This window comes from Ictalurus furcatus, chromosome 16, assembly GCF_023375685.1.
Source record: "Ictalurus furcatus strain D&B chromosome 16, Billie_1.0, whole genome shotgun sequence".
Classification (NCBI taxonomy): Eukaryota; Metazoa; Chordata; class Actinopteri; order Siluriformes; family Ictaluridae; genus Ictalurus; species Ictalurus furcatus.
The window spans coordinates 21,944,833-21,972,551 of record NC_071270.1 but is presented as its reverse complement, the minus strand read 5'-3'; the positions used below and the strand labels follow the sequence as shown (position 1 = coordinate 21,972,551).

At 43.6% G+C, this 27,719-nt stretch overlaps 1 protein-coding gene across 3 annotated transcripts in view; it reads left to right on the top strand.

The window, feature by feature from the left end:
• ppp3ccb (protein phosphatase 3, catalytic subunit, gamma isozyme, b) overlaps positions 1-23,246 on the top strand; it is a 64,428-nt gene extending 41,182 nt beyond the window's left edge. Inside the window, exons 9-14 of one of the 3 annotated variants that reach the window (XM_053646087.1) lie at positions 1,260-1,385; positions 2,615-2,692; positions 6,716-6,800; positions 7,375-7,472; positions 13,808-13,834; positions 20,015-23,246. In XM_053646087.1, coding sequence (XP_053502062.1) covers positions 1,260-1,385; positions 2,615-2,692; positions 6,716-6,800; positions 7,375-7,472; positions 13,808-13,834; positions 20,015-20,154 — 554 coding nt within the window. In that variant the 3' untranslated portion in view covers positions 20,155-23,246. Of the gene's footprint in view, positions 1-1,259; positions 1,386-2,614; positions 2,693-6,715; positions 6,801-7,374; positions 7,473-13,807; positions 13,835-20,005 lie in introns of all 3 variants that reach the window. The other 2 variants (XM_053646086.1, XM_053646088.1) reach the window with 2 other exon arrangements.
• Positions 23,247-27,719: the final 4,473 nt, after the last annotated feature.

The window sequence follows — 27,719 nt, the reverse complement described above, 5'->3', positions numbered from 1 at the left end:
CTATTGCATTCAGCGTCTCGGCCTCTGCTAAAGAGCTAAAGACAAGCAGCTACTTTTAATATAAAGTACTTTTTTGATAATGGCTTTTAATATCATTTATTTACACACACGTGCTTGCTAGATTCTCAACCTGCATACAAATATGATTGCCTTTCATTTGTTTTCCATATGCTCTTGTAGAGACAACTAAGCAGTGTAACATGGCTAATTAACTAACTAAACAACGCTGTGAGTTACAAACATTTTACGTTAACTAGCTACACAGTCGAGGTCGTAAGTTTACGTACACGAGGACGGCTGAGGGACTCGTACACCTGCTAGGGTATGCGAAGAAAAGAATTTCACTGTGCTGTAATGTATATGTGATCAATAAAGACTCTATCATTATTATTACAAAAGGTGCCAACATTCACCGATTCTCAAGAAGGTAACGCAATACGTTTAGAGGCAGGGGGGTGTAAACTTTTGAACAGGATGATCAGTGTATATTGTTGTTATTTTGTCTTCTGGGAAACTTGTGTAAATATTTTATGTAGCTTCTGAAGGGCAGTACTAAATGGGGGGAAAAAAGAAAAGATTTTTAAATAAAATAATACCAATTTACACCGATCATCCTGTTTAAAAGTTTACACCCCCCTGCCTCTTAATGTGCCGTGTCGTTCACTGATGCTCCAGAAGGCGTTTGCACCTTATGTAATAGTCGCGTACGAGTCCCTCAGTCGTCCTCAGTGTGAAAACATGGATCTCAAATTCATATAGTCACTGTTGGAAAGAGGTCAAATATGTAGAAGATGCCGGAAAAGCGAAGAATGTGCAGGACCTGGTTGATTTTTCTGAAGAACAGCAGGCGGTTTAACTGCTCAGGACGAACAACTATCACGAAACATAAACGCAGTCGTTGAGCATCCAGGTAACGAGACACAGGATTAAGAATGAAGCGTGTGTAAACTTTTGAACTGGATTATTCGTGTAAATTCTGTTATTGTTGTGTCTCGTGGACTATATGTAAACATCTGATATGTGAAATAGCGTATTCAGGGCAGCACTGAATAAACAACTTGGATTCAATTTCTATCATCCCTCTTATTATTTAAAATTATTAACATTTTGCAGATTCTGCATGGCGTATGTAAATTTCTGACCTCGCCTGTATGTAACCATAGAAACCATTCCGAATGTCGTCATGTTCAGTTAAATCCATAACGAGTTTACTCTCTGACTTGCGCTCTGTCGTTTTTTTTTTTCTTCTCTCCCTCTAGCTGCTGTGTTGAAGTACGAGAATAACGTCATGAATATCCGTCAGTTTAACTGCTCTCCTCATCCGTACTGGCTGCCGAACTTCATGGACGTTTTCACGTGGTCTTTGCCTTTCGTCGGGGAGAAAGGTAACGAAATGAACGCAACTGAAAACGGAATGACGACCGCATGACTTTTACACCAAATGTAGCCATTTCATACGTAATCCGTTTCGACGTCTATTCGTATAGCGCTTTTAACAACGGTCATCGTCCCAAATCAGCTGATCAGAAAGATATAAATGCAGAATGTAGATTTTAAATGTATGAATTTGTACCTAATGAACCGACGCCTTTTATTTGTATTTTTATTTCATCATCATCAGGGGGCAGTGGTGGCTTGACGGTTAAGGCTGATCAGAAGGTCGGGGGTTCAATCCCCAGCACTGCCAAGCTGCCACTGTTGGGCCCTTGAGCAAGGCTCTTACCCATCTCTGCACCAGGGGGCGCTGTATCATGGCTGACCCTGTGCTCCGACCCCAACTTCCTAACATGCTGGGGTCTGCGGAAAAAATACATTTCACTGTGCTCTAATGTATACGTGACCAACAATGACTCGTTATTGTTGTTATTATTATTATTATTATTATTATTATTATTGTCACCCAGCCTATTTTTTTTTTACTCTCTTGAAGTTAATAAGACAAAATAAAATAAAAAGAAAGCACACTGATTGTGAGAGAAAGCAGAATAATCCTCTGGCTTTCCACGATTGCACACTCTTCAAATCTGTTGGTGTGCAGCGTCTGCTTTACACGTCCCTGTGCAGGTTGTTACTATAGAAACAATAACGTATTACATGAAGCGCATGCATGTAAACCTGTGATTTACACTATATATATATATTGGAGCTTTACTAGTCAGAGCTGCTGTCGTTCTCAACCTGTGGTGTTGTATACGGTGTATTCGTTATATCAGACTCGTATGTAACTGTATTAGCGTTACATTGCTCAGCCCTGTGCAGGCGGTCATTATATCCTTTTCGTTTTTAGACCAATTTTCTTTAAAATCCTTTCAGTGACTGGTTAACGGTGTTCACCTTTTGTGTATATTTCTGTAACGTTCTTTCCGTGCACCTGAGCTGGTGGGATTAAACGAGACAGGAAGGGGGTTTTGGAATAAATAACGATGCACCGAGAGCGTGTTCCCGTCTCGCCATGACAGTGTGTTTTGGCTGGCGCTCTTGTAATGATGTCATCTAAACATCTGGATTCAGATACAGCTTAGGAGAAGGTGATGCTGGTGAGCTGTGTGTGTGTGTGTGTGTGTGTGTGTGTGTGAGAGAGAGTCTGACATCATTTTTCGTGTGTGTGTTTCAGTGACCGAGATGCTGGTGAACGTGTTGAACATTTGCTCTGACGATGAGCTCATGTCGGAAGGAGACGACACCTGTGAAGGTAACCTTTCTGTATTTTGTTTCAGTTTGATTATATAAACCTGCACTCGTACGGGTGTGAGAACTGCGGCCTTGTAAACGTCGCCGTGGCGATGGCGACAGGTGACGGTTAAAGGAGCGTGTACGTATGAGAAATAATTGCACATCGCCGACGGATTCAGCTCTTTCACAGATCAGATCTTTTCACGCACGTCATTGCTAGAGTCTTCCGTATTTGTTTGTCTGTCTGTTTATTTATTTATTTGAAACTTCCGATAGATGAACAGTTATATTTTAGGGTTGTCGCGACGTTCATGTAAATGAAGACACCCTGGCTGGCAAGGAACACGTCGGAACGGTTTGCCTTGATTTAAGCCTCGACTTGCATGAATATTCACGTTCTTAGGTTTGTTTTGTTTGTAAGGCGCGTTTAAAAACCGCGAACGTGGACGAACGTGCTGTGCGTTTTCCGAGTTAAGTGGAAGGAGAGTCGGAAAGGCAAAGTACGCCGAGATGGAACGGTGCGATTGAAAGTTGAAGGCATATCGAGTTCAGTATTTAAAGTTAGTGGAATAATAAAACAGTTCATTAGGTTTCTGCTGCAGTCCTGCTGAACAAATCTCCTGACAAAGATGAGATTACTCTGTGTGTGTGTGTGTGTGTGTGTGTGTGTGTATATATATATATATATGCATGCACACACACGTATATATTTAATATGAAACCATAAAATGATCAAACAAATCTCACTTTGCTCGAAATTCTAGTTCACGCCACACCGACTAACGGCAACAGACACGTTTGTCAGGTTTTGTCAGATCAGCGTATTAACCCTCTGTCTGTTGGCGTTGCTCAGCGTTTGTTTTCATCGCCCATCCCTAACAGCCAGCTTTTAAACGTCGGTGATTGTCGGCGTCCGTCTCTGCGGTGTGAACCAGGCTATAGTCTGAAATTGACGGTCGTATTCGGTATTTTTTTTCCCCCCCGACTTTCGCGACCCTGACTCACACCGAGAGCAGAAGGTCTGCCGAGCTCCGTCGCTTTTGCAGATGCGTGTCTGGTCGAGAGCGAGAGAAACAGAGTAACCCATTTAAAGCTATTTAGAGCAGCGTGTCTAAGCTCACGCTGAACTCCCTGTCCTCTCTCACTATCTCTCCATCTGTTTAAAAAGGTCCGATACATGTGGAGGAAGTACGTGAGGAAGAACAGCTCGAGTGTGCTCGAGAGCTCCGGGGTTTTTTTTTTTTTTTGTTTTCTGGACTGCATGAAGAACCGACACGCTTTTTAACGTTGGCTTCGGTTTAATGTCGTCGGTTACAGGTTCCACTTAACGTGGAAAGATGTTTAGATGGTCGATGCGTCTGGATCCGTGTTAATAATTACGCTTAAGAAGAGTCGGTATGAACCGAATCAGGGTTCAGCTCTAATTATGTTCTGTAATGATCAAAAAGTGTTGTTGTGTTCGTGTGTGTTGTCTTTCAGACGCGTTCTTTTCCGGGGTCTTTGTTAAGCCCTGTACCGATGGGATTCGTTTTTCAGGATGCCGTATGGAATTCGCACTTTTCCGACAAAAATTGTTTAATCTAGGTGCGTGTAAATAAATAAATCAATCAATCAATCAATCAAAATGCAAAATTAGCTGTGCTGTTTGAGTGGAAAGCGTGGCATGCCCTCTCTCCCCTGTCAATCACAGTGACACTAGCCACTCACCACTGTCTGTGAGCTCGTGTATGCGGAAGAGGGCCGATGGCGCTTTTCCTCCACGCGCCCTGTCGTGCAGTATGAGCAGTTTTGTACATCACGTCTAGTGTTCATTTTCTGTTTTTGTTAATCTGTCCAAATATCCCGAGCACCTCGCATTTCTACAGCTCGGTCATCTGCAAATAAAACTCTCCCCGCAGGCCGATACTACACGGCACGTCCGGTCGGCTCGGTCGAATCGCTTCCTCGCTGCGATCGAACTGCGCTCGTTTGCAGAGGACCGGAACGCTCTTCACGGTCGTTGAAGACCGCTCGTTTTGATCCACGCCGGAGTGGGATCGCCGTGCCGTCATCTGCCGGAAGAACCGCAAACACTAAACGCTGCGTGTGTGAAAGCACCCTGAGTGACCCTCTTAACAAGTCCACTTTCACCCGTATTCTGTCCAGCTGTGGATTCCTCACTCTTGCGGTCGTGAGCAGGATACACCGGTTGCGATAGGTACAGTCTCCGGTAGGAAATCAGCTTATTAAGCCGTCTTTGAAAGGAAGACACGAATTACACCGCTTTTGCGTGATCGTTTTACTTAAACGCGTTCTGTCCTTAATTCCGTGCTCCTGAAGTACAGTTCTCCAATCCCTGAAGTGTATGAAACTCTCATGTAGGAGTTTGGTGGCCCACTTACTGCGCCTGATACATTTGATTTGATTTGCCCTTCTTTTTCAGTGGTGCGTAATTATATCCTGGCCTGACACATTTCCTCTGTAAGGCTTCGAAATGGGGGTTATCGATCCCTTCGGGGAGCGAGCGAGCGAGAGAGAGAGAGAGAGCGAGCGAGCTCTGACGGCTCATTTGGTCGCTGCTTAACCGCCTCGTTATGGTCGACGGAGTGACGGAAACGCATCAGATGATGATGATGATGACTTCTCAAATGAGACTCCATTATTCTTGATGAATATCCGCTCGAAATATGTTCTAATATGACTGAAAGCAGCGGGGACGGTGATGCACGACTCCTAGAGGAGTGGACTAATTTCACGATCAGGTGGTGGTCGTTAAGAGACGGCAGTCCAAACGCGACGTGATGAATCGAAGCGTAACGTCTTCAGCAAGTACCACAGCGCTGTGGAATTCTCCAAGCAAATTCATCAGGAGGTTTTGGATAATCGTTGATGGCAGCAGTTCATAATCTCCGGCAGTAATTTTCTGGCCCTATCGTGTTAATGCACTCATAGAGACGTGTTGTCGTTTCCATAGTAACCGCTCATTCAGTCGAAACGATGCCACCACGGAAGTCAAGAGAGCGCAAATGGCCGTGCCTTCTGGGTAGGAGGAAGGGCATACTCTTTCCACCCCCTGTCAATCACAGCGACGCTAGCCAGTCAGAGAGCCCCGTGAGCTCCTGGATGCGGAAGGGGGCGGATAGCTCTTTCCTCCGAGCGGGTCCACGCCGTAACGTCCTTCGAAGGCGGGGCTCGGAATCGCATAACCGTTTGCGTTCGCGTAGAAGAATTCGTTCCGGGCTGACGGTGTTGCAGCAAATCGCGTTACCCGGCAAGCGTCCCCGAGCGCGGAGGGATTCTACACACGATGCAGACCACGTCGTGATTGAGTGAAAGGCGAACACCTGACGCTCGCTTGCCGAAATAGCCCCGAGTCAGGAAAACTAAAGTATGAAAACAAACGAGTGCGTTTTTAATTTAATAAGCAACAATCTTAGCGTTTTTGGAAGGAGTCTCCAGTGCTAGGATCGCGGGAAGCTGTGACCTCACGAGTTTGTTTGTTTTGAGACAGGGGAGTGTTCAGGCTGCAGGAGTTGAGGTTTGATGAGTAAAACGTTCGAGTCGTTCCGAAATCGCGGCGGTCTCGGAGGAATCAAACACGGCAAGATGTGCCGGTGTAGAGAAATAATGTTACTTTGGCGTGGTTGCACTAAGTGACTGTCACAAACCGTCGCACAACCCAGACTTCTTCCATAAACGTTAAAGAAATGTCTCATTAAAAAATCACCACGACAACAATTTCTACATTTTACTTTGTTTTTCCCCCGTTTGTGATTAGTGTCCGCCATACGAGTCCCCGTGTATGAGCTTGTAAGAGTTCCCGATTTAAGAATTCGGAAACGCACGGTGATATTGTTTTATTTCACCTTTTTTTTTTTTACTGATGATTGACACCATGTGATGCGTTCAGTGCTGTAATATAGATTGGGTACTGGATCACCAGTCGCAAGTTACAGAGTGAAATGAACACATTCTTGGCTTTTTCTCTCTGTGTGTGTGTGTGTGTGTGTGTGTGTGTGTGTGTGTGTGTGTGTGTGTGTGTGTGTGTGTGTACGTGCGTCAGGTGGTACTCCGGCTGTCCGTAAGGAGGTGATCAGGAATAAGATCCGTGCCATCGGCAAAATGGCCAGAGTTTTCTCTATACTTAGGTGAATATGCACTTTTTAGGAATCCTGACTCTCTCTCTCTCTCTCTCTCTCTCTCTCTCTCTCTCTCTCACACACACACACACACACACACTGTAAGAATCCTGTTACATGCAACACACACACACACACACACACACACACACACACACACACACACACACACACTGTAAGAATCCTGTTACATGCAACACACACACACATTAGGAATCCTGTTACACACACCAGACTGACACACTTTAGGAATCCTGTCTCACACACACACACACACAATATAGGAGTACCGATACACACACATACACACACAGGGACTTAAGTAATCCTGTCACACGCACCAGACACACACTACAGGAATACTGTCACACACACACACACACACACACACACACACACACACACACACACACACCCCCTGTCTCACGCTTGCAATGAAACGCTTGTTTAAAATCGTAATACTTTTGCACTTATGTGTTAAACTGACTAGATTAGATTGTATTATTTTATTTCAGTGCTGAATTATTTGTGTGTGTGTGTGTGTGTGTGTGTGTGTGTGTGTGTGTGTGTGTGTGTGGATCAGGGAGGAGAATGAAAGTGTGTTACAGCTGAAGGGTTTGACCCCCACTGGGACACTGCCACTCGGGGTGCTTTCTGGAGGCAGGCAGACGCTGCAGAGCGGTAAGAGCTACACACACACACACACACACACACACACACACACACTCTCTCTCTCGCACAGGCATTCACACTCGCCCCTGCACAATCTCCCATCCCCCCGCTCCTGCATTGCATTTCTGCATAGGATCTTGATGAAACACACAAACATCGACATTTTCGCTTTATTTTTCAGCCTCCTGCCCATTTAATCTCTCATTCTCTCTCTCTCTCTACCCCCTCCTCCCTTTCTCTCTCTCTCTCTCTACCCCCTCCTCCCTTTCTCTCTCTCTCTCTACCTCCTCCTCCCTTTCTCTCTCTCTCTCTCTCTACCTCCTCCTCCCTTTCTCTCTCTCTCTCTACCTCCTCCTCTCTCTCTCTCTCTCTCTACCTCCTCCTCCCTTTCTCTCTCTCTCTACCTCCTCCTCCCTTTCTCTCTCTCTCTACCTCCTCCTCTCTCTCTCTCTCTCTCTACCTCCTCCTCTCTCTCTCTCTCTCTCTACCTCCTCCTTTCTCTCTCTCTCTCTCTCTACCTCCTCCTCCCTTTCTCTCTCTCTCTCTCTACCGCCTCCTCCCTTTCTCTCTCTCTCTCTACCTCCTCCTTTCTCTCTCTCTCTACCTCCTCCTCCCTTTCTCTCTCTCTCTCTCTACCTCCTCCTCCTTTCTCTCTCTCTCTCTCTCTACCTCCTCCTCCCTTTCTCTCTCTCTCTCTCTACCTCCTCCTCCCTTTCTCTCTCTCTCTCTCTCTACCTCCTCCTCCCTTTCTCTCTCTCTCTCTACCTTCTCCTCCCTTTCTCTCTCTCTCTCTCTCTACCTCCTCCTCCCTTTCTCTCTCTCTCTCTACCTTCTCCTCCCTTTCTCTCTCTCTCTCTCTCTACCTCCTCCTCCCTTTCTCTCTCTCTCTCTCTACCTCCTCCTCCCTTTCTCTCTCTCTCTCTACCTCCTCCTCCCTTTCTCTCTCTCTCTCTCTCTACCTCCTCCTCCCTTTCTCTCTCTCTCTCTCTCTACCTCCTCCTCCCTTTCTCTCTCTCTCTCTCTCTACCTCCTCCTCCCTTTCTCTCTCTCTCTCTACCTCCTCCTCCCTTTCTCTCTCTCTCTCTACCTCCTCCTCCCTTTCTCTCTCTCTCTCTACCTCCTCCTCCCTTTCTCTCTCTCTCTCTACCTCCTCCTCCCTTTCTCTCTCTCTACCTCCTCCTCTCTCTCTCTCTCTCTCTACCTCCTCCTCCCTTTCTCTCTCTCTCTCTACCTCCTCCTCCCTCTCTCTCTCTCTCTACCTCCTCCTCCCTTTCTCTCTCTCTCTCTCTACCTCCTCCTCCCTCTCTCTCTCTCTCTACCTCCTCCTCCCTTTCTCTCTCTCTCTCTACCTCCTCCTCTCTCTCTCTCTCTCTACCTCCTCCTCCCTCTCTCTCTCTCTCTCTACCTCCTCCTCCCTTTCTCTCTCTCTCTCTACCTCCTCCTCCCTTTCTCTCTCTCTCTCTCTACCTCCTCCTCCCTTTCTCTCTCTCTCTCTCTACCTCCTCCTCCCTTTCTCTCTCTCTCTACCTCCTCCTCCCTTTCTCTCTCTACCTCCTCCTCCCTCTCTCTCTCTCTCTCTACCTCCTCCTCCCTTTCTCTCTCTCTCTCTCTACCTCCTCCTCCCTTTCTCTCTCTCTCTACCTCCTCCTCCCTTTCTCTCTCTCTCTCTCTACCTCCTCCTCCCTTTCTCTCTCTCTCTACCTCCTCCTCCCTTTCTCTCTCTCTCTCTCTACCTCCTCCTCCCTTTCTCTCTCTCTCTCTCTACCTCCTCCTCCCTTTCTCTCTCTCTCTACCTCCTCCTCCCTTTCTCTCTCTCTCTCTACCTCCTCCTCTCTCTCTCTCTCTCTACCTCCTCCTCTCTCTCTCTCTCTCTACCTCCTCCTCCCTTTCTCTCTCTCTCTACCTCCTCCTCCCTCTCTCTCTCTCTCTCTACCTCCTCCTCCCTTTCTCTCTCTCTCTCTCTACCTCCTCCTCCCTTTCTCTCTCTCTCTACCTCCTCCTCTCTCTCTCTCTCTCTACCTCCTCCTCCCTTTCTCTCTCTCTCTACCTCCTCCTCCCTCTCTCTCTCTCTCTACCTCCTCCTCCCTTTCTCTCTCTCTCTCTACCTCCTCCTCCCTTTCTCTCTCTCTCTACCTCCTCCTCCCTTTCTCTCTCTCTCTCTCTCTCTCTCTCTACCTCCTCCCTTTCTCTCTCTCTCTACCTCCTCCTCCCTTTCTCTCTCTCTCTCTCTACCTCCTCCTCCCTTTCTCTCTCTCTCTCTACCTCCTCCTCCCTTTCTCTCTCTCTCTCTCTACCTCCTCCTCCCTTTCTCTCTCTCTCTCTCTCTCTCTACCTCCTCCTCCCTTTCTCTCTCTCTCTCTCTACCTCCTCCTCCCTTTCTCTCTCTCTCTCTCTACCTCCTCCTCCCTTTCTCTCTCTCTCTCTCTACCTCCTCCTCCCTTTCTCTCTCTCTCTCTACCTCCTCCTCCCTTTCTCTCTCTCTCTCTCTACCTCCTCCTCCCTTTCTCTCTCTCTCTCTCTACCTCCTCCTCCCTTTCTCTCTCTCTCTCTCTACCTCCTCCTCCCTTTCTCTCTCTCTCTCTCTACCTCCTCCTCCCTTTCTCTCTCTCTCTCTCTACCTCCTCCTCCCTTTCTCTCTCTCTCTCTCTACCTCCTCCTCCCTTTCTCTCTCTCTCTCTCTCTCTCTCTCTCTACCTCCTCCTCCCTTTCTCTCTCTCTACCTCCTCCTCCCTTTCTCTCTCTCTCTCTACCTCCTCCTCCCTTTCTCTCTCTCTCTCTACCTCCTCCTCCCTTTCTCTCTCTCTCTCTACCTCCTCCTCCCATTCTCTCTCTCTCTCTACCTCCTCCTCCCTTTCTCTCTCTCTCTCTACCTCCTCCTCTCTCTCTCTCTCTCTACCTCCTCCTCCCTTTCTCTCTCTCTCTACCTCCTCCTCCCTTTCTCTCTCTCTCTCTCTACCTCCTCCTCCCTCTCTCTCTCTCTCTACCTCCTCCTCCCTCTCTCTCTCTCTCTACCTCCTCCTCCCTTTCTCTCTCTCTCTCTCTACCTCCTCCTCCCTCTCTCTCTACCGCCTCCTTCTTTTCTCTCTCTCTCTCTCTACCTCCTCCTCCCTTTCTCTCTCTCTCTCCTCACTATTTTAAGAATGTGTTTGTATGTAAGACAGAGGTTCCCTAACTAGGGGTCGTGATCTCACACGGGGTTGCTTGGTTTACAAATGGGGTCACGCGAAAGAAACTCAGTTTCCTGTTTGGGTTCTTTTGTTTATTTTACATTATTTTCACATTTTGAAATGTTATCAGGAGTCACATTTTAGACAAGATCTGTGTGTAAGTGAAGTTATTCGAGTCTTTTTTGCTCTCCTGACACGCTTGCTCGTTGTTAAATATGCTAGCCTTGGGTCTCAAATCGCACACTTTACTGTATGTAGGCTACTGTTGTAGACCGTTATTAAGTACGAACACTATTAGTTAGGTTGTTTTCAGACCTGTAGGTCTGTGCTTTATTCCGAAACGGGGATTTAAATTGTTACACGGTCGCGTTTTCTCCGTGGCTCGGTTCGCTTTTCGGCCGCGTTTACACCAAGTGCGTTTCCGTTATAAAACGGCGTTTTTAAAATGAAAACGATCCTCGTCCACACTGGCGTTTCCGCTGTGTTTCATAATCGATCTCCGTCGACACTACGCGACCGAAAACGCATGTCACATGACCGTTCATGCACACTGGGCATGCGTATACGAGTGTAAACAGGAAGTTGGCTGCTAGTCACCGGCATGCACAACAAACCGGCGTTCCGTGTAAGGCTTACACCGCTTGAAATGAGATTTGTTTGCGATCGCTCTAATCATAACTCTAAATTGAACAGCGCAATGGCTGCTAAGAATGATAACAATGCCAGCAAAGCTTGCGGTTCAGTCTCCGTGTTGTGTATACGATCAAGGTAGCGTAACGGTCATATGATAGGGGCTTGACAAATCAGGGAAGGACACGCAGTCATCCAGAAGACCCAGTCAAGGGCGATTGTGGGCGGAGCCACGTCTTTGTTTTCAGAAGTCTTCGTTTTGGTCTGTTTACACTGAAACGTGAACCCGGAGTTTTCAAACTAAAACGGGGTCTTTAGTAGGGTAGTCTGTAGTAGGGTAGACGACAGGCGTATCCGTAGCAACGGGGGGGGGGACAGAGATTGTGATATATACAAATGTATATACATAAACGCACACCATGCCTCTGGCTTCCTGTCTGTATATATCAACCTTAATCTCAGTCTCTTCTGTTCTCTCATCTTTCCTCCGTCACTCTCCCACTCTCTATCAAACTCTTCTGCTTTCCTTTTTCCATTTACTAATCGTCACTCCCTGCTTCTCTAGTTCCCCCCCCCCCTCCTTCTCCGCTTCTTGAAAACCTTTGAAGATCATCTTGCCTTTTAATATCTCCAACACACACACACACACGCACTCACACACACACACACACGTGTATTATAGTGATGTAGAGAATCACAGTACGGTGACTCTATCATACACACACACTCCATCCAGCAGAGACACTGACACACTCGTGTGGCTTTGTGACTCTGATGTGCAGTGTGACCCAGTTTATTGAGAGTGTGTTAGAGCTCAACTGCAGCAGTCACAGTGCACCACCAAGAGCTGTGCTTTATTTCCCCACTTACAGCACCAAACACCTGATACGTTTTTATCCCTCTGAACGTAGTGAATAATCCGGTAGTTAACTCGATATGAACGTGTAATCTCCGGTATAACTTAAATCAAACGGATTAACGCTTTGGATAAACGGGTCAGCCAGATGTCGTGGATGATCGGTTCTTGATGGTGCACTTTTCTACTTGCTTCATACTAACATAGCGCAGCTCCTACTAGCACGCTAATCCTCCACTCCAGCTGCTTTCTTATTAAATCCTTATTCACATCTGATGAAGTCTTATATGAATGCTTGTAATGGTTTACAGCTCCGACTAATGTGATCGAGTTTGTTTTTGATGAAATGCACACATGCCTCCAGCTCTTCGCGTCGAGCCGAACGTGTTTATTTGTTTAGTAGCAACGTTATCCTGGTATGTATTGTTTTTCGATTACCGCAAGGGTTTTTCCCCAGCGATGAAAAGTCGGCCCGTCCGGGACGTTTAACGCAAGATCGAGCTTGCTAATTTTTTCGAATTTGCCGCAGATGTGACATCATTACGACGCGCGTCCGGTCAAAGTCCCGTCCGAGTCGCGTGCGGCGAACACGAGTACAGTTAAAAGGTCTCATTTACCAACAAACATCACCGCGAAAGGCCGCGCAAAGCAGTTTCATGCGATTGCGATGTCGCCAGTTCAGGTGGTTTTCCGCAAACGAAAGCAATTTTTGGCCGCAGCAATCACCAGAATGTGTCAGAATACAACTAATCAACAATAGGGTCATGTGGTGCGACTTTCCAATAACAGGACGTCCTGACGTTTTTTTTCCTCTTATCCCACATCAATTTGCCAACGATTGCCATTTTTATTTATTAAAACAATCTACATACTTTTTATCCGATTATAGTTGCAGCTAATGTCGTGGAACGGCCACAAAACGAGTTAACCCTTACACCATAGCAGCTCTAAACAGTCGTCCCCTCACTTTCCTGTTGAGTAAATAAGACCGAAAGGCATCAAAGCACAGATTTCTGTCCTGTAATGGAAAACTCCCTGACTGTTACAAAGCGCTGACACTGGAGACTCCTTCTGTAAATGTAAAATAAAACACGAACATCTCCTTAAAGAAAATCAGCATTTCGACATCTATCTATCTATCTATTTATTTATTTATTTGGTTACTTAACATGGTTTTTCATTTGTTTGCATCCACCGTACACGTCCCTGTGCGAGTTGGTTGCTATAGAAACAATAACGTATCAGAACAAGTGCACTACTATAAACCTGGAACGAGTGTCAGAGCCGCTGTTATAGGAAGTCCATCAACACCTTCAGACCAATCAGAAAAGAGAATTCAACCTCGCTGTGCTGTGGTGCACGGAGACCAAGAGCGTGCACGCTGAGAATGTATTATTTATTTGAACTATATTTAAAGTCGTGATGCAGTAATATAACGTCTCACATCGTCAGTTATTTGATAAAGGCTTCATTTCATCAAAAACAAACGAAAGCTGATGTTGCTGTGAGGGAAATGAATGAGGGATTATGTCTTTTATTGTTTGTTTGGTTTTTTTTTTATTATTATTGATTTTGTTTTGTTTTTTTTCTGGTGCTCGTCTGATTTCTCTGATTTTGTTTTTGCATTGATAACGTGACTCACTCTTTCTCCGTTCGTTTTGGGCATGTCACTGCTACTCATGCTTACACAGCCACCGTAGAAGCAGCCGAGGCCCGAGGTATGCAACACGTCTCTCTCTCTCTCTCTCTCTGTGTGTGTGTGTGTGTATGTGTGTGTGTGTGTGTCTGTCTGTCTGTCTGTCTGTCTGTCACATCCCTCCGTGTACTGCTGAAATGTGTGACATTAGTTTGCCTGTAGTCGATTTCCTGTCCTGTTTGTTTTTGAATCACTCACAGCCTTTTTTTTTCATGACTTTTCGAAAAGTGTTCAACATTAGCTTAGTCATCGCACGTACACACACACACATGCGAATGCACTAGGGTTTCTCACGCCTGTACTTCATTTGATCATTTTTATTTATTTTTATTCTTTTTAAAGAGCTTGGGGTTTATTGGGGCCTCGTAGTTCCAGGGAAGGGAAAGTGTAACGCTACAGCATGCATAGACTTTATATACAGTTATTTGCTTCCAAGTTTGGGGAGGAACCACACGTGGGTTTGATGGGCAGGTGTCCACATAATTTTGGCCATAACGCGTGCTTGGTGAACGCTGGCTAAGCGAGACATAATGTCTACAGACAGTGTTAGGTGAGCAGCTCTCAGCCAGTATGTTGTTCTTGACGATCAGCTGCTATTGGACACGATAAACACGATAAAACTTGCGTTACTTAAAGCCGTACAGAAGCGCTTTCTCCGAAGTAAAACGAAACCTAGCCCTACTCCGTCCATTTTCCAGACCGCTTATCGTACACAGGGTCGTGAGGACAAGGTGAGGGATGGGGTGCAAACCCTTCACAGGGCACAATCACACACACGTTCACACATCGCGGACAATTTGGAAACACAAATCAAAATACAACGCATGTCTCTGGACTGGAGGAGGAAACCCGAGTACCCGGAGGAAACCCCCGAAGCACGGGGGGACCATGCAAATTCTGTGCACGCAGGGCGGAGGCTAGATTCGAACGCCCAACCCCAGTGGTGCAGTCAAAGCTCAGTCGTTTGCGAATGCGGCTTTCCAGGCACATAAAAACGTCGACCTCAGCCATTTCTCAGTATTAACCCCATGTGATGTACCCTTTCAGTGCATTATGGGTAACACGCAGATCATTAAATTATCAGAAGCTGTAAAAGTGATTGATTTCTAAACGAGGTTAATGGTTTAGTGACGGCTGACGTCACCGTGCGCACGTACTTCAGCACACGTTGTCCCGTCCGTGTAAAACGGGAGGGGCTAACTTTGCATAAAGGCTCGTCTCTTATTTCCCTCGGGCAGTATGCTAATTAGTTAGCCAGGCGAAGTGTGTGAAGTCAGCCAGCTGTCAGCACAGCTGGAGTCGGATGAAAGCAGGAGCCTTGCAGGAGGCGGACATAAACGAGCGCGGTGAAATTCTTCGCTGCGAAATCATTTAATTATGCTGTATTGTGTGATATTAACGCAAGGTGGAAGGGAGGCTTAGTACAGACACACACACACACACACACACACGACCACAGTGAGAGCAAGGAAAGTCTGTTTTTAATCGCCTCCACTTCCTGCCAACACAAAAAGATCAAAGTCAGCGAGTTAGCAAAATAGTGAAACTGTTCCTGAACGTCAGCTCAAGAAATTTTATCTGTGTTTTATTTCCACTCGGTCACTGTTTATTTTATTATTGCTAATGTCCGCCGCTTTATAGCCGCTTAATCAGCCGCCCTTTATCATTCCTGTCTCACTCTCACTCATCTGTCTCACTGTTATTCTCTCTATCTGTCTCTCTTTTTGTCCTTCTTGCACTCTCTTTCTCTCTCTCTGACTCCATGACTCTTACCTCTCTCTCTCTCTCTCTCTCTCTCTCTCTCTCTTTCTCTCTCTCTGACTCCATGACTCTTACCTCTCTCTCTCTCTCTCTCTCTCTCTCTCTTTCTGTCTCTCTGACTCCATGACTCTTACCTCTCTCTCTCTCTGACTCCATGACTCTTACCTCTCTCTCTCTCTGACTCCATGACTCTTACCTCTCTCTCTCTCTGACTCCATGACTCTTACCTCTCTCTCTCTCTCTCTCTCTTTCTCTCTCTCTGACTCCATGACTCTTACCTCTCTCTCTCTCTCTCTCTCTCTCTCTCTCTCTGACTCCATGACTCTTACCTCTCTCTCTCTCTCTCTCTCTCTCTCTCTCTCTTTCTCTCTCTCTGACTCCATGACTCTTACCTCTCTCTCTCTCTCTCTCTCTCTCTCTCTTTCTGTCTCTCTGACTCCATGACTCTTACCTCTCTCTCTCTCTGACTCCATGACTCTTACCTCTCTCTCTCTCTGACTCCATGACTCTTACCTCTCTCTCTCTCTGACTCCATGACTCTTACCTCTCTCTCTCTCTCTCTCTCTTTCTCTCTCTCTGACTCCATGACTCTTACCTCTCTCTCTCTCTCTCTCTCTCTCTCTCTCTCTCTCTCTTTCTGTCTCTCTGACTCCATGACTCTTACCTCTCTCTCTCTCTGACTCCATGACTCTTACCTCTCTCTCTCTCTGACTCCATGACTCTTACCTCTCTCTCTCTCTCTGACTCCATGACTCTTACCTCTCTCTCTCTCTCTCTGACTCCATGACTCTTACCTCTCTCTCTCTCTGACTCCATGACTCTTACCTCTCTCTCTCTCTCTCTCTGACTCCATGACTCTTACCTCTCTCTCTCTGACTCCATGACTCTTACCTCTCTCTCTCTCTCTCTCTCTCTCTCTGACTCCATGACTCTTACCTCTCTCTCTCTGACTCCATGACTCTTACCTCTCTCTCTCTGACTTCATGACTCTTACCTCTCTCTCTCTGACTTCATGACTCTTACCTCTCTCTCTCTCTCTCTCTCTCTCTCTCTCTCTCTCTCTCTCTCTCTGACTCCATGACTCTTACCTCTCTCTCTCTCTCTCTCTCTCTCTCTCTCTCTCTCTCTCTCTCTCTGACTCCATGACTCTTACCCCCCACTCTCCCTCTCTGACTCCATGACTCTTATCCCTCTCTCTCTCTCTCTCTCTGACTCTTACCTCTCTCTGTCTCAATCATCCTCTGTTTTGCACTTTCTGTCTCGCGTTTTATGTCTCTGTCTCTCCTCCCCTTGATCTGTCTCCCTCTCCATCCTTTTGTCCCTCTTGCTCTGACTGTCTCGTTTTTTTTTTTTATCACTGTGTGTCTTTCTCTCTCTCTCTCTCTCTTCATGACTCTCTTTATCTCTCTCTCTCGGCTTTGTCTCACACGCTGTCTCACTCTCCTTCTCTGTATCTTGTTTTCTGTCTGTCTGCCCCCCCCACCCAAATATTTCTTTGTCTTTCTCACACTGCGTGTCTCTTTCATTACTGTCTCGATTTCTGACTCTCTCTCTGTCTCATTCTCTCTCTGTGTCTCATAGTTCTTTGTCTTGCTTTTTATGTCTCTCTCTCTCTATCTCTCTCTCTCTCTCTCTCTCTCTCTCCCTTTTTGTCCCTCTTGCTCTGACTGTCTCACTTTTTCATGATTATCTGTCTCTGGCGTTCTTAGTTTCAGTTTTTCAGTCTCTTTCTCACACACACTCTGTCTCTCTCCTTTTGTTTCACACTTTCTTTCGGCCTCGTTTTCTATGTCTCTCTCTCTCTCTCTCTCTCTCTCTCTCTCTCTCTCTCTCTCTCGTTGTCACACTTATTGTCTCACTTTCTATGAACATCTCCTTTTTAGTTTCTCTCTCTCTCTGTGGCACACTTTCTTTCTACTTCACTTTTTATGTCTCTCACTCTCTCTCTGTCTCCCCTCACCCCCACCCCTGTGTGTGTGTGTGTGTGTGTGTGTGTGTCACTGTGGTGGTGTTATAGCGAGTATAAGTCTGTTGGTGTACTCGAGCTTTATGCCCAGTGGTTCATGTAAACAGTCAGTGTGTGAGAGTCTCGTTGTGTTTTATCTGTGTGTAAAGTGCTTTGATATGGAGTGTGTGTTCAACATCCTGCTATTGTCAGCCCCTGTGCTGTAGAGATGCTTTTGTCTTTGTGGTTAAACAGATTTGCTCATGTTGTGGTGTAACAGATTAGAGGCGGATCCTGAAGTCCGAGTGCACCACCGAGTGTTTTTATTTCATCAGTTATCAACCACCAATCCAACATTCTGCTCGGATAAACTTACTGCCGAAGAGCGCACGATTTCATTCCGAGGCTGATCCAGTGTCTGGAACTCCTCACATCCTGAGAAACGGAGAATTCCCTTTAAAGCTCTGTTTTCACTTTATCTTTATTGAGACGTTTGCCCGTTTTACCCCCGACACGCAGTGTTAATTGTCGTGGCGTTTTGGTCATTCCTAATTCGTAATCCTCTCAGTCTGGTTCGGCCCCGGCCTGCTTTATTGCCATGACGAAAACCGTTTTTATGGTGAACGTCTGTAAAACAGCTGCTGAATCTTGAATCTGAGAGAAAGCCATGACTGAGTCACATTTTATAGACTTTACCCACCATGTCGTCACTCTCTCTCTCTCTCTCTCTCTCTCTCTCTCTCTCTCTCTCTCTCTCTCATGTTAAATTGACCTCCTCATGCCTGTCCTCAAGACATTGCGGATAGAGAACTTGAGAAGTCTGAAACGTAAAAACAACGAAGCAAATATAACGAAAAAAAGACGTACGCATACATTCGTGCTACATATCTCCCATGCTACGATGTCCCAGAGGTGCTCGGTGACTGGCGGAGCCCATTGAAGGAAGCTGAAGAAGCTCGAGACGACTTGGTGCTTCGTCACATGACTCATTATCGTGCTGGAAGAAGCTGATGAGTAGATCGTGGCCAGCGACAGTACTCGGATAGATTGCATCGTTCAAACGATGCCGAGTCGGTGTTAAGGAGCTCAATCTGTACCAAGAAAAACATTCCCCACACCATCACACCACCACCACCAGTGTGAACTGTTGAACCAAGAAAACATTCCCCACACCATCACACCACCACCACCAGTGTAAACTCTTGACCCAATTAAACATTCCCCACACCATCACACCACCACCACCACCAGTGTAAACTGTTGACCCAATTAAACATTCCCCACACCATCACACCACCACCACCAGTGTAAACTCTTGACCCTATTAAACATTCCCCACACCATCACACCACCACCACCAGTGTAAACTCTTGACCCAATTAAACATCGATACCAGCCAGTATCAGCTGTCCCGTTTCAGTGCTCCTGTGGCCTTCCTGTTTTCGCCTGACGTGTGGAACCCGACGCGATCTTCTACTCTTGTAGCTCATCCGCCTCAAAGTCTGACGTGTTACTGCTTTTCTGCTCACCACGGTTGTAAAGAGTGGTTATATGATTCATCATAGCCTCCCTGTCGGGTCAAACCAGTCCGGTCATTCTCCGATCTCTCTCATCAACGAGGCATTTTCCCCTGTAGAGGGCACCGTTCCCTATAAACTCGATAGACTCTTGTGCATAAAAGTCAGGAGTTTCTAAATTACTCAACGCAGCATGTCTGGCACTAACAACAACCCTGCACTGAGATCACTTTTTTTTTTTTTTTTTTTTTTTTTTTTCCTTTTTTTTAAATAGTTATGTTTGATGCAAATATTAACGGAACTGTATCTGCATGATTTTATGCACATGAGCAGGTCTAATAAAGTGCTCAGTGAGTGTATATTTCTTAAATAACCAACTAAGAATTCAGGGCGTAATAGGAGAGTATTTCACCAATATGTGTACTAGAAAAATCTATACACACACAAATACACATATAAACACACACATATATATATATATATATATATATATATATATATATATATATATATATATATATATATATATATATATATACCACAGCATATTTACTGCACGGTGCAGTGTTTTAGGACTCACGCCAGCCTGTGTTTACACCTCAAGCAGGTATAGAGTACCCATAACTTCGAAACCAACCATTAGTCGTTGATGACGGTTGAAATGAAAACACTTTTTGTTTTTAATGCACTCAGGCTTCTGGACTGGAGTGTGTCATTACTGTGTGTTGTGTGTTAAGTGGCTTATAATAAGTTGCCTTTTCTTTCTCATTAATGTCGAACACGCTAACTCGGCCACCTCTAATCAAGTAAGTGACGTGTCTCAATACTCTGAAATCTCTTTAATCTTTTAAAGCACTGGCTGTATAATTACATGCACAGAAATGAGGTGAAATGAGAACAGCTCCACACTGTGGCAGATTTTCTAGGACTCGGTCTGACGTCCTGTTCCGTTTCTGTCCGTTTCTTCCAGCTATTCAAGGCTTCAACCCTCAACACAAGATCCAGAGTTTCGAGGAGGCGCGCGGTTTGGATCGGATAAACGAAAGAATGCCGCCGCGAAAGGACTCCACAGCCAACTCCATCAACGCCGACAAGAACGGCACCAACGCACAGGCGTAGTCTCCCTCTCCCCCTATCCATGTCTCTGTTTCTCTCGATCTCTATATAGCTCTCTATCTATCTTTCCGCTCATCCTAAATTCACTCCTGGACCGTTTTGTGAGAGAACGGCACCAACACACGGGCGTATTCCCACTCCAGGTTAAATGAAAAAAAAAATTCTCTTAATTCCCTTCGTCCTCTCTCCCGCCATCAGATTTCTCCTGGAGAAAACGGCACGACACCGTTTTTTAAAAAAAAGAAATGTTTTTTTTATTTATTTATTGCTATATGATAAGAAATTAAGTATAGAATGTTGGGGGAAATCAAGATAAATAAATAACAGTTACAACGAGTATTCAACGAGTATAAAACACAGTATGTATAAATCTATAAATAGCCTCGGATTGGTGTCATCACATTTGAAATTCATTTTGTAATTTTTAGTTCATTACTGATTTAATTTTTGTTTTTTGTTTTTTTTTAAAATCGGCCAAGACTTGTAGTTTAGCAACATAAAAAAAATATATATATATATAAATTACGTGTGCTTGGCAAGTTGGCACTCGTATATAGTGCGGATATTTGGGAGTTCCCAAGATAAACATGAAGTCTTGGGTTGGGGACGCATTTAAAAAGGAAAAAAAAAAGAAGAAAAAAAAGCCAATGATGGAGCGCATGGCTGACTCAAGTGTTCACATGTTGGTGTGTGTGTGTACATTTTAAAGTGTTCCTACACTTGAATGTTTTGGGTTTGATCTTTTATTATTATTATTATTATTAATATTATTATTAATATTATTCTTTAAATCTGACAGACCAGTGTGGAAATCAGTGGACAAAGTGAAGCAACACAATCACAGAATCTTGTTGAATGGACAAATGGTGCATTGTTTGTGTGTGTGTGTGTGTGTGTGTGTGTGCGTGCGCGTGCATGTGTGTGGTTTATCCCATCACACGCCACTCATCCCTGCTCTGTAGATGTTTGCTGGTGTTGGTTGAGACAGTATATTATAATCTGATGCAGCAATGATTCCTTATTTTGGACAAAAAAAAACAAACCCACCACCACAATTCACTTCACACAGGATGATAGTGAGCGATGCCTCGATCGCATGATCGAACAGGTACACTTCCCGAAAAACGGGTACTAATCCGCACCTTTTACTTGTCGCTGAAATACTTGAAGTATCAAGCGTACACCTTTTACACCTACAGTGTGTGTCTTGTACCTGGAAAGGTGCATGTAGTAGTCTAGCTTTAAATCTTTACTCAAAAAGGTCATTACAGTCCAAAGATGCATAGTAAAGGTGCGAAAGATAAGGCAACAAGGAAAGGTAAAGGTTATTACCACCATCACCACCACCCCCCACCCCATCCTTTTTTTTTTTTTTTTCTTTTTAAAATAAGAGTGTATACCTAAACGTAATATTTTTCTAAATGCAGTATCGTATTTCATCATATAACTCATCATATGTCTAATGCAGAGTTGTTTGGTTAGATCAGATTATTGAGTTATTAGTGAATGACCATTTTTGGGAACAGACTTCCGGTTTAGGATTTAGAACAAAAAAGGGGGGGGGGGAATTCAGCATCCCAAAAAATAAAAGTACAATAAAAATTTAATAAATAAATAATCTAGCATGCATGCCTTATATTTACCAAATTTCCCATAATGCCATGTTCTTCCTGCCTTTTTTTTTCTTTTTTGTAATCTAAATAGTATACTGTTCTATCTGCTGTTCTGTTGTTATTATTGTTGTTGTTGTTGTTGTTGTTACTATTATTATTATTATTACTGCAAAGTCATTTTCACTCCAGTGACACTTTAGGACTCATTAGTTGGACTAGTCTTTTCCCAGGGTTTTTTTTTTTTTAATTATTCTATTCACTTTGCAGTCATGCTTGTTAACTTTGACATCAGGGACCAATTCCCTCGCTGAAGCTCTGATCAACTCACTCACATTGTGTTTTTCTTTCTTTTTCTTTTCTTTTTTTTTTTTTTTTAACTGGCTCTTTCATTGTCGTCTCTCACTTTGAGACTCATTAATAGGTTTTAATCCATCGCTTTTCCGTTCTGAGGCGAGACTCCATGTCGTGTAACTACAGTAACTTACAGTCCCGCTGCGTTCGGATTCCTACCCGTGACCGATTTGTGCATTTCGAGGATTATTAATTGTAAGGCATGCGAGGGGGTGGGAATTGTAATGACGACGATGACGAGGTCGGAGGAAAGTCGTTGACTGCCAGAGGAGACAATGAAGGGAATTTTAAAGCATAGCAAAGCTGTAACATATTTACATACTACAGATTCGAGATTCACTCAGCTGTTCGAATTAGTGCTAGTGCTTTTAATTACTTCTGTAAAAATAAAAAATAAAAATAAAAAATTCTGTGATGTATCCAGTGTCCCTCGAAGCAAATATAATCAGTCTGCTAAATGGCTGAAAGATTTGCACAGATGAAGCCTCAAACCTGTCTCATCCAAAAACAGAGATCAATTGTATTATAAGAACCACAGAGCAGTGCATTGTGGGTCGTGCTGCAGACCCACAAACATTAAAAAGTTGTCTCAAATCAGAAATCAGGCTTTTTTTTTTTCCTCCATGCGTTTGCCGATTGTGTTGTCCCTGTTCTCTACAAAATGGGTCCGCAGAATCCAAAGGCTTTTATTTTATTTTCGTCGTTGTTGTTTATTTTCTCTGTTCTTTTATTTCTTTCCCCTCCTTGTCTGATGTAAAGGGGAACTGTGGCGTGGTGTGTGTGACCGTATTTAGGGCTTTTTTTGCATTTTTTTTTTTTTTTTTGCGTTATTAAGGAGTTGAATGGAGAGATGCTCCGTCTCAGGAGGGCTTCATTTCTGACTTCTGTTGTGGATTCCAAGCATATCTTACAGAATGTACAGAAAATTAATGTCTATTAGGATTTTTATTTCTTAATAGCTGATTTAAAAGATCTTTTTTTTTTTTTTCTTTTTTTTTTTTTTTGTCAAGTACTTGTATTGCGAAGCCTCAACAGATCTTGATTTATGTAGATGTATCACAACATTAGAAATAAAATAAAAAACAAAAAGGAACTAAAAAGAAATGTATAAAAAAAAAAAGTTGGGGAAAAGAAATCTGCTTCTCGGTTTCGTTATTTGTGTTCTGCGTCTGTGTGATTGGCCTGGAAGATTACTGTTGAAAGATGGACACCCTTAAAGCAGCAGAAAATGCGTCTGTGTAGGTGTGTGTATGTGTGGGAGAGAGAGGGGGAGAGATTGTTTGTGCTTGCTCAGGGACAGTAATGTTCTGGTTCATTTTGAACAGTGATTTTTGCCAGAACATTTTGTTCTGATTGGTATGGTTCGGGTCAGCGCTGCTACAATTTGATTCTGTCAGATCATAATTCAGTTCAGTTAACTGCAAGTTTTCTGGTGCAGAAAATCTTCAGGACAGACTTTGATAAGGGTGGGTCGTGGTTTCAACCACTGCACCAAAACGTTAAAATCCCAGATCTCCCAGCCGTGCTTCACGGACCCCCTGAGAACCATGGTATTAATTTATCTTGGTCTGAAACCATATTTGTTTTATTATTATTTAACCAGGATTAACCCAGATAGCTATAATCTCTTTTGTAAATGAGGGCTGTAGAGTAATCTACCCTCAACTGCTCCAGAAGGAACTCTAACCAATCTCATCCACTGGGGAAGGATTTTTTGATCAATCCCTCCTATTGCTGAAGTATTCCTGACAAATCCTACCAATTTCTGAAGGAAGATTAACCAGTCCCACCCACTGCCAGGGGAATTATAACCAATCCCGCCCACTCCCCGAGAAATTATAACCAATCCCGCCCACTGCCAGGGGAATTATAAATAATCCCGCCCACTGCCAGGGGAATTATAACCAATCCCGCCCACTGCCAGGGGAATTATAACCAATCCTGCCCACTCCCCCGAGAAATTATAACCAATCCTGCCCACTCCCCCGAGAAATTATAACCAATCCTGCCCACTCCCCCGAGAAATTATAACCAATCCAGCCCACTGCCAGGGGAATTCTAAATAATCCCGCCCACTGCCAGGGGAATTATAAGCAATCCCGCCCACTGCCAGGGGAATTATAACCAATCCCGCCCACTCCCCGAGAAATTATAACCAATCCCACCCACTGCCAGGGGAATTATAACCAATCCCGCCCACTCCCAAAAGAATTCTGAGTAGTTTTGTCCACTCCTGAAGGATTTTTGACGAATCCCCCTACTTCTTAAGGAAATCTGACCAATCATTCCCACTCCCTAAGGGATTCAGTCCAATCTCGTCCACTCCATAAGGAATTCTGACACATCCTGCAAAGGAATGTTGACCAATCCCTCTCACTCCTGAAAGAATTCTGCTCAATCCCGCCCACTCCCAGAGAGTTTTTAGCCAATCCCGCCCACTGCCTAAAGAATTCCGATCAATCCCGCCCACAGCTATAGTTATTTCTGCGCGTACCCTCCTACAATATTTCTAATCAACTCGATTGTGTCTCTTCCCAAAAATATAAACCGATCAGTAATTGTCCAGTACACTCCCGCTGTTTCTTTGCCCTTCAAGCTTCCACCTGATCTCCTGCTCCACACCATTACTACAGAGCTAGATTTGTGATCAAATTTGGGGGGGGGACTGGACAAGATATCGGTCTAAGATACCGTTTTATGACCAGGAAATATAATGGCTGTCTTGGACAAAGAATTGGGAAAAGTATGGAAGCTCTGATATTAAATAAAATGAATAGAACAATACAAAATTAATCCAATGATTAAAAAAAAATTAATTAATAAATACAAATAATATATCTGCTCAATACTGACACTAATTTAATATGAGGCATATGCAGAGTGGCTTTACTGCAAGAAGCCCCCCACCCCACCCCTTTATTGCCCGCAAATCTCTCTGTGCTGCCCTCTGCTGAGTATAAAGTCTTAATACAGTTTAAGGCAGATTGTTTTTCTTTCCTCTATTGAATTCAAAATAATGCAGTAAATGTTTTTTGATTACCACTGCTCAGATAGTTTATTGGTTTAAATATATTTGTAAATTTAATAAATTAATATGTAGTAGAAATAAATGTCAAAATCAGCATATTTTTAAAATAGTGTAAATTTTTTATAATAATTAAAAAAAAAAAAAAAACCTAGTAGTACATCATTATTTCAGATGCTGAATTTGGGCAGTATGTTATCAGACTGTTCTGATCAAGTGTCAACCAGTTTTAAATTTCCTGTCTGTGACTGTGTCTTTAATCAGTTTTAACAATATGCCTTGGCCAGGACCCGTGTCTGACCGTGTCTTCAAGCATTTGGGAGTCGTTTCTTCCGATACGGACCTCCTGTGTGTCAGTGGTGTATCAGTCCAGAGTTGTTTGAGTCTGATCATAAGAATTCAGTTTGGTACGATGTATTCAAGAGCAGTAGTTGCCATAGTTTTGGGTTCACTTTCGAATCACTTTGAACCACCAAAACATTGAAAAAATTCGGTATGACTTTTGTTTATTTTTTCTTCTTTTTTTTTTTTTTTTTTTTTGCTGTAATTGTGTAACTCGAGCACTTTAATACACAACAGCAAATGATCTGAGGCATTTTAAATCAACCATCACCACTAATCTCTGACCAGATCAAGCAGTTTATCTCGGTATAAATGTTCTGCCTCTTCCCAATTATAGATTAGAGTTCCATAATTCACCCAAAAATCCCTTAAGTAAATAAAAGCATGAATTCTGGAGTAGTGTTTGGGTTTTCTGCATTTGTCGGTCACGGTGGATGAACCATGCGAAGATTTAAGGCTGTTGTGTTTTCATACTGTTTGCCTTTGGAGAATTGAAAGCGCCAGAACTGAAGCTGGGAACGAGAGAACAGAGTTAAGCGTTTTAAGAGAAAACTGATCTAAATAAAAGCCTCGTCCAAAAACATTATATATATATATATATATTATATATATATATTATTTATATATAATATATGTATATTGTATATAATATATATTATATTATATATTGTATGTAATGCATATATTGTGTGTGTGTGTGCATATATATATATATATATATATATATATATATATATATATATATATATAACATTATTACTGCTGAGTAAAGCAGGTTAAATCCTGTATTTAATGTAAAATCAATACCTGCATTCTTAAATATAAGATTGTGATGATTTTTTAAAAATAATAATAAAAAAAAAAAAGGCCAACAACAAAAATGGATTTATTTCTAGTTGTGAAAGGTGAAAAACGGCTTTAGATGACTTCCTGGATTTTCTAAATGGGCCATAAACTGACACGGGAAGTTCGTTCACGATGTCATAACTCACAACACACTGTTTCGTTCCTCGATGCCAAAAATATAATCTGTCATCCATCTGCTCATCTTTTATGGTCATATTCTATGAAGAAGTTAAGGAAGCTGTGCTGTGTAGGAATGTGTCCGTGTCGGAGCATTTTAAAATGTACAATAAATTGTATGACTGCTGTTTTTTTAAATAAATAAATTCTCATTAGACAGAAATGGCTTCGAAATATCCTCGTTTTTAAAGTCTATGTTCACATCCATTTGGTCGGGTGAACTGGCATCCTGACGGAAGACGTTTGCATATTTTATGTATAAAAAATACAATTTTTTGTATATATATGTACATTTTGCATATACAGAATTCTGTACGATTTGCAACCAAACAGCAATAAAGAAATGCCCTGTGCCAATAAATGCGACTGGAGAGTGACACAATAACATCCATTAACATCAAGAGGAATGTTCTTCCGACGATTATAAACTCATCAGCCACTTTTAATAGGAACACCTGTCCACCTGGTCATGTTCAGCCAATCATGTGGCAGAAGTGCAATGCATAAATTATGAAGCTACAGGTCACAAGCTTTAGTTAATGTTTACATCAAATATCAGAATTGGGAAAAATGTGATGTGACTTTCCCCGTGGCATGGTTGTTGGTGCAAGATGGGCTGGTTTGAATATTTCAGAAACTGCTCATTTTTATGCACAAGCGTCTCTAGAGGTTACACAGAGTGGTGCGAAAAGCAAAAAACATCCAGTGAGTAGCAGTTGTGCAGGCAGAAATGCCTTGTTGATTCGAGGAGGAAGCTGAGGCTACACTGAGCACAAGCTCGGATAGGTGAAGATTGGAAAAATATCACCTGATCTGATTCATTTAGATTTTTTAAAAATTATTATTCTGCTGTGACATTCAGATGGTAGAATTGGTATCAACAGCATGAATCCATGTACCCAACCTGCACTGAGTGAACAGTTTAGGCTGGTGGTGGTAGTGTAATGTTGTGGGGAATGTTTTCTTGCCACACATTGGGCCACTTAATACCAGTCGAGGATCGTTTGAATGTCACAATCTATTGATGCGGACCATGTGAATCAATTTATCGCCACAATTGACCCTTCTAATGGATACGTCCAGCATGATTTTGATAACACACCATGTCACAAAGCACTAGTCATCTCAAACTGGTTCCATGAACATAACAGTAAGTTTAGTGTAGTGTAAGTTTCAGAGCTCTCCCCAGTCACCAGATCTGAATCCAGTAGAGC